The 7038-nt window shown below is 34.9% G+C and overlaps 1 protein-coding gene across 1 annotated transcript; it reads right to left on the bottom strand.

Annotated features, from left to right (window-relative positions):
* Window positions 1–443: 443 nt before the first annotated feature.
* Window positions 444–2129, bottom strand: LOC142231127 (neprilysin-2-like). The gene has a single exon (XM_075301746.1). The coding sequence runs from the start codon at window positions 2127–2129 to the stop codon at window positions 444–446; it is 1686 nt and encodes a 561-aa protein (XP_075157861.1).
* Between the last annotated feature and the right edge of the window lie 4909 nt (window positions 2130–7038).

Below are 7038 nucleotides of genomic sequence, written 5' to 3'. Positions count from 1 at the left end.
TTATGAAAAAAGTCTAGACCAATTTAGGGGTTTTTTCTTAAGATTTGGGGGGAAGAATCAAAAATTACCTGGCAACACTGGCTCATCCGAACGTTTATTTTCAACAATGAAGAGATTAAAGACGTATCTTAGAAATTCGACTAGCGAGAGTAGACTCAATGGATTGGCATTAATGTCGGTTCGTCGCCGAATATATGTGCCGACTGAAGAAGTCATTGATTTATTTGCTGCCCAAAAAGCCCGTCGGCTCAATTTAATATTATAAAAATATTGTATACATACCTTTGCATAAATAAAATGTTCTACACATGAGATTATATGAATATTTTTTTTCAAGTTGAACCCCCCCCCCGAATTAAAATCCTGGCTACGGCCTTGATTACATGTCATTTTATTTAAAATTTATTTTTTTTTACATTTCGATTGTTAACAATGTTTCTACTCTAGTCTATACTCTTTTTTGCATGACAATTAAAGGCTTGATCAAATTTGGGAAAATTTTCAACAATGTCATTCACACGATCCCGATTTTTCCCATGCTGATCCCTAAATACATCGAATGATTGCTCTACACAGAATACTAGAGCGGAATTTAAGAAAAATAATTGGTCCTTAGTAAATTCACTATGTGATAATTCTGCAGGGATGCTTATATCACGATTCTTTACAATCTCATTGATATAGGCCAAACCAGTTATATCGGATAGTTTTTCTCGTGCCGTTTCACCATAACGATTTTGAACTTCTTCGGTTGCATTGCCATAGAAGGGATTATCTAGAAATGTTTGATACATCTCCTCATTGGGTTTTCCTTCAGCATCAAACTGAAGTCTATCAAATGTAAAAGCATGCATTATTTCATGGGCCAAAATGAATCCAAGCGAAGTGTATTTAAAGAAATCATGAAGATCTTTGTGATATATTGGCTGTCTTATGGTGTAGAAAGGAAAATATACTCTATTGCATTCGTGATTAAAATGTATGACATGCTCTCCTACAATTATGGAACATGGCGGATTCGCAAGGTTGGTTTCTCTTTTCAATGCCAATAATTTCAAATGGTTACCATAGAAATCCGATGCTTTGATTTCTATATTTTTGTAGAGATTATTCAAAATATTTTCGGCATTTTCGGCTGGGTATGTGCCGATTTTCAATTGCATTTTATCCAATTTGTTTATTATGTAATTCAGAGATGATTCCTTGAAACCATAGGGGTTTCGTAAAAATGTTCGATTCACTTCCTCTTTCATGGTGTTGAATAGCTCATAGACTCCATCGAAAATATCAGGGTGATATTGCAGATAAATCCATTCCATTACAGAGGCTAGGACATCACGAGTTGCTAGTATACATCCTTCAGCTACAAATGTTTTTGGGCGCATAGTATACAGATACTTTACAAAACGAATTATCAAATATTTGCCAAAAATATGATGGTCGAATGTTTGCGATTGATCTTTATCGGTGCCATTATGGGATATCTCATTTTGGACATATTCTAAAAGCTTATTTTCATCTGGGCGATCGCCCAATGTGGATGTAATTTTGTCATCGATTTCTTTAATTTGCATCCAAAGTTTTTCATAGTCAAAATGATCCATTTCCACATCTAGAAGGTGCAGTAACTTTTTGAATTCAAATTCAGATAGTTTTCCCATGACATTTGTGAGGGCTTCTCCTACAAAGCCATACTTCATGAAAACTCTTAATATATCTGTAGCATTTTCTTTGCCAGTCACCGCAGGATCTTTTAGAAAACTTGTTAATGTTATATTCTCCGTCTTCTCCAACCATAGCAAATATTCCCAGGGAGTATAAAGATCGGCATTATTCATGCATGACTGATAGTAATTTTGCACCAGATTTTCAAGTCTATTACCTGTTTCCTTTTGAAGTTTATACATGAGAATATTCCATTCACGCGCATATTGATATTCCAGGATAAGTGCATTTGAAGCAAGGAATTTACTAACACCATCCACATTGTTGGCCCAATTGCCACAGGCATATTCGTAAAAATTTTCGCATGGATTGGCCTTAGGGTTCATGGAATATTCGATCAGTTGTAATTGTCTGGTATTTATATTACCAACTGATGAAGCGATTACATCACCTTTGCTCTCCATCACAACGATTAAAAGGACTACCAAAGAGATTTGTATTATATTAATTTTTGTGTCTTTCATAATTTTCCAATTCAAAAACCTAATGAATTCTTAACTTTCAGATTCAAAGCTAAAACTATTACTGTATGTTTAGTGGTATACGCTGCAATTATTTATTGACTCCATCATGCAAATATGTTTTGAGGTAGTAAATATTAATGAGGTATGATCTTTGCACATTATCACCTTAAGGTTTTGCGAAATATTCTAAAATTTCGAAACATTGTAAATTCTATTACAAAGTATTGTAATACTTTCATTTACATTGTAGTAAGCTATGTGAAAGGGTATAATACCCAGTGGGGAAAATTGGGTTCGATGGGAAAACAAGTAAGTGAAATCTAACTATATTATACCCTTCACCACTACACAGAAAAAATCACCAAAATATTTCCGATTAAAAAGTTGATTGTAGTTGAAAATATTTTCAATTATTAAATTATTTAATACAATCAACTTTGTTTAGAAATAGAAATATTTAATTAAAAACAAGTAAGGAAAGTCTAAAGTCGCGCGGAGCCGACTATATCATACCCTAAACCACCATTACAGAATTAGTAATCATAAGCATTTGTGGGGTAACATATAGGTCTGGGAGATAAACCGCAGTTGCATATTTAAGAAAATTAAGGGGTACATGTCTATGGGTGCTTTGTGTCAATCTGACTATAGCTCATAGCCAATGTTGCCACGGAAAATGTTCGGTTTACCCTACAAGGACAAAAAAAGTTCCCTACTTTCCCAAACAATTTTCCCCGCTATATTTTTCGTTAAATTTAAAAAATTTTACAAAACATAAATAGTTCTAAGTACTTTATTATCTTTAAACATGAATATGTAACGTATATAACTTAGAATATAAATTTGTATTGCCACAGTTGGTAGAATTCTATCCAAATTAGTAATCTTTTTTGTTAAATCTCTATAAAATAAAATTTTTGAAAAAGTTTCAGTAAACAAATTTTTGTGAGAAATTTTTCTATAGAAATAAATTTTTGACAATAAATTCTATAGAAATAAAATTTTGAGAAAAAATTCCACAGAAATAAAATTTTGAGAAAATTTTTTATAGAAATAATATTTTGAAAAAAATTTCTAAAGAAATACAATTTTGACAAAATGTTCTATAGAAATAAAATTTTGACAAAATTCTCTACAGGAATAAAGTTTACTACACATTGTTAAAGATCAAGCCTTGCCGGCTTCTAATTTCCTCCTCTAGAGCCACCAAAATGTAAAAATTATTACAAATTGTGTTGAGTGAAAATGTCCTACATTGTGGCCCCACAAGATGCTAAATATTAGAAAAACCCCACATGTAGGGAATTTCCCCTACTTCTAGCAACACTGCCTGTGTTGATATTGTGCCTACGGAGTTTGTATGCTGGATCTAGCCAACTCTTAGTAAGATCGGTTAATAAATAAGGGTTCTATGGCCAAATTTGGGAAAATCGGCCAATACATATATATGGGAGCTATATCTAAATCTGAACCGATTTCGATGATTTTTTGCACATATAGTTAGTGCTATAGAAGACTACATTTAGCCAAATTTGGTAAGATCGGTTGATAAATAAAGGTGTTGTGGCCAAATTTGGGAAAATCGGGCGATACATATATATGAGAGCTATATCTAAATCTGAACCGATTTGGATGAAATTTTGCAGACTTGAAGGACGATGGAAAAGATTACCATCTGCCAAATTTGGTGACGATCCGTTTGAAAAAACGCGCAACGTGACCCCGTTTGTCGAAATCGGGCGATACATATATATGGGAGCTATATCTACATTTGATCCGATTTCTTCCAAATTCAATAGCGTTCGTCCTTGTGCCCAAAAAACTCCCTGTACCAAATTTCATCAAAATCGGTTAATAATTGCGACCGGAATCCTGTGAACAACAAATACATGGACAGACGGACGGACACCAAGCGCTAGATCGACTCAGGAGGTGATTCTGAGTCGATCGGTATATATTTTATGGGGTCTAAAATCAATATTTCTGGTAGGCACATTTTTTGGCCGATCAAACTTATTATACCCTGACCACTATGTGGTAAACAACTATGGGACCACAGACATTTTTGTCGGCGGCGGTGGCTGAAACTATGCTTGGTCTCCGGCGGCGGCGGATTGACGGCTAAGCCGATAGAAATTTGTTCAGCGGCAGACAATTTCCCATTACAAAATCAATTTAAAGTTATCCAAATGGTAATGAGATTAGTTGTACAACCAATCTTACAATCACATTTACATTTCATTCAGATTTTCTGTGCAAAATTTTTGCAAAATTATAATAGCAACTTGATACTGACGGATTTTGGGTGAAATGTTAACCATTTAATATTTAAATCTGACCCGATTTGCACAAGTTTTTTTAGACTTCTTAAAAAATCTCTAGACTTCAAATTTAAATTGGATAATGCCCTAGGGAGGTGCACAATGTTAGTAAGCAACTATGGGACCAGAGGCATTTTTGTCGGCGGTGGCTGAATTTATTTTTGGCCTCCGGCGGCGGCTTGACGGCTAAGCCGATAGAAATTTGTCTATTCAGCGGCAGACAATTACCCATTATACACCCAGACAAGGAATATGATCACCTCAACCATGTTTCAAGAGCAAAATGTCATTTTTGAATGGTGACCATTTAACATGTTTGTCGCAACCATGTTATTTTCTCGGGCATTATGTGTATGATTTCGCAAGCATATTATTTTTGGCGAGAAAACAACATTTTTGCCATAAACATGTTACATGGTCACCATCCAAAAATAACATTTTGCTTTTGAAACATGGTTGAGGTGATCATATTCCTTCTCTGCGTGTAAGATCAATTTGAAGTTATCCGAATGGTAATGAGATTGGTTGTACATCCAATCATACAATCAGATTTCCATTTCATTCAGATTTTCTGTGCTAAATTTTTGCAAACTTATTACAGCAACTTGTGACTGACGGATTTTGAGTGAAACCATTTTGACAAAAATTATTAATACATTTTTATACCCTGCGCCACACTGTGGAACAGGGTATTATAAGTTAGTGCATATGTTTGTAACATCCAGAAGGAGACGAGATAGACACATGGTGTCTTTGGCAATAATGCTCGGGGTGGTTCCCTGAGTCGATATAACCATGTCCGTCTGTCCGTCCGTCCGTCCGTCCGTCTGTCTGTGAACACATTTTTGTGATCAAAGTCTAGGTCGCAGTTTAAGTCCAATCGACTTCAAATGTGGCACATGTTCCTGTTTTGGGTCAGAACAGAACCCTATTGATGTTGGAAGAAATCGGTTCAGATTTAGATATAGCTCCCATATATATCTTTCGCCCGATATGCACATATATGGATCCAAAAGCCAGAGTTTTATCCCGATTAGCTTGAAATTTTGCACAAGGAGTATAATTGGTAGTATAGTCATGTGTGCCAAAATTGATTGAAATCGGTTCAGATTTAGATATAGCTCCCATATATATCTTTCGCCCGATATTGACTAATATGGTCCTAGAAGCCAGAGTTTAGGCCCAATTTGATTGAAATTTTGCACTAGGAGTACAACTAGTAGTGTAGTCAAGTGTGTCAAATTTGATTGAAATCGGTTCAGATTTAGATATAGCTCCCATATATATCTTTCGCCCGATATGGACTAATATGGTCCTAGAAGCCAGAGGTTTGGCCCAATTTGATTGAAATTTTGTACTAGGAGTACAACTAGTAGTATAGTCAAGTGTGCCAAATTTGATTGAAATCGGCTCAGATTTAGATATAGCTCCCATATATAGCTTTCGCCCGATTTACACTCATATGACCACAGAGGCCAATTTTTTACTGCGATTTAGTTGAACTTTTGCACAGGGAGTATAATAAGCATTGTAGCTATGCGTGCCAAATTTGGTTCAGATTTAGGTATAGCTCCCATATATTTTTTTTTCTGATTTCGACAAAAATGGTCAAAATACGAACATTTCCCTTTTAAAATCGCCTCTGCTTAGTCGAAGTTGTAAAAATTACTCTAATTTTCCTCTACTTCTAATACATATATATCGAGCGATAAATCATAAATAAAATTTTGTGAAGTTTCCTTAAAATTGCTTCATATTTAAATCTTTCCCATATTTTTTTACTATCATTGTGTTTCACCCTAGTGCATTAGCCAACTTAAATTTTGAGTCTATAGATTTTGTAAGAGTCTATCAAATTCTGTCCAAATCGAGTGATATTTAAATGTATGTATTTGGGACAAACCTTTATATATAGCACCCAACACATTTGACGGATGTGATATGGTATCGAAAATTTAGATCTACAAAGTGGTGCAGGGTATAATATAGTCGGCCCCGCCCGACTTTAGACTTTACTTACTTGTTTTTATTTAAATCAATGTTTTTGATTAAGTATAAATCGGGCGAAAGATATATATGGGAGCTATATCTTAACCTGAACTGATTTCAACCATATTTGACATGCATAGTAAGAATATTAATTTTACTCTTTGCGCAAAATTTAACGGAAATCGAAGTGAAACTGTGGCCTTTGGTTCATATAAGTGTAAATCGGGCGAAAGATATATATGGGAGCTGTATCTCAATCTGAACCGATTTCAACCAACTTTGGCAATCCTTATGACACTATCGATTTTACTCCCAGTACAAAATTTAAAGCAAATCCGGGCAAAACTCTGGCTTCTGGCGCCATATAAGTGCATATTGGGCGAAAGATATATATGGGAGCTATATCTAAATCTGAACCGATTTCAACCAAATTTGGCACACTATCAATTGCACTCCTTGTGCAAACTTTGAAGCAAATCGGGCTGATATTCTGTCTTCTGGGGCCATATTAGCAGAATCGGGTGAAAGATATATATGGG

Source organism: Haematobia irritans, chromosome 3 (genome assembly GCF_050003625.1).
Source record: "Haematobia irritans isolate KBUSLIRL chromosome 3, ASM5000362v1, whole genome shotgun sequence".
NCBI classification, from domain to species: Eukaryota; Metazoa; Arthropoda; class Insecta; order Diptera; family Muscidae; genus Haematobia; species Haematobia irritans.
This window is presented reverse-complemented; position numbering and strand designations above follow the sequence as displayed.

Coding starts and splice junctions, on each gene's coding strand:
- LOC142231127 (XM_075301746.1), bottom strand. CDS start 2,129: ATGGAGAGCAAAGGTGATGTAATCGCTTCATCAGTTGGTAATATAAAT.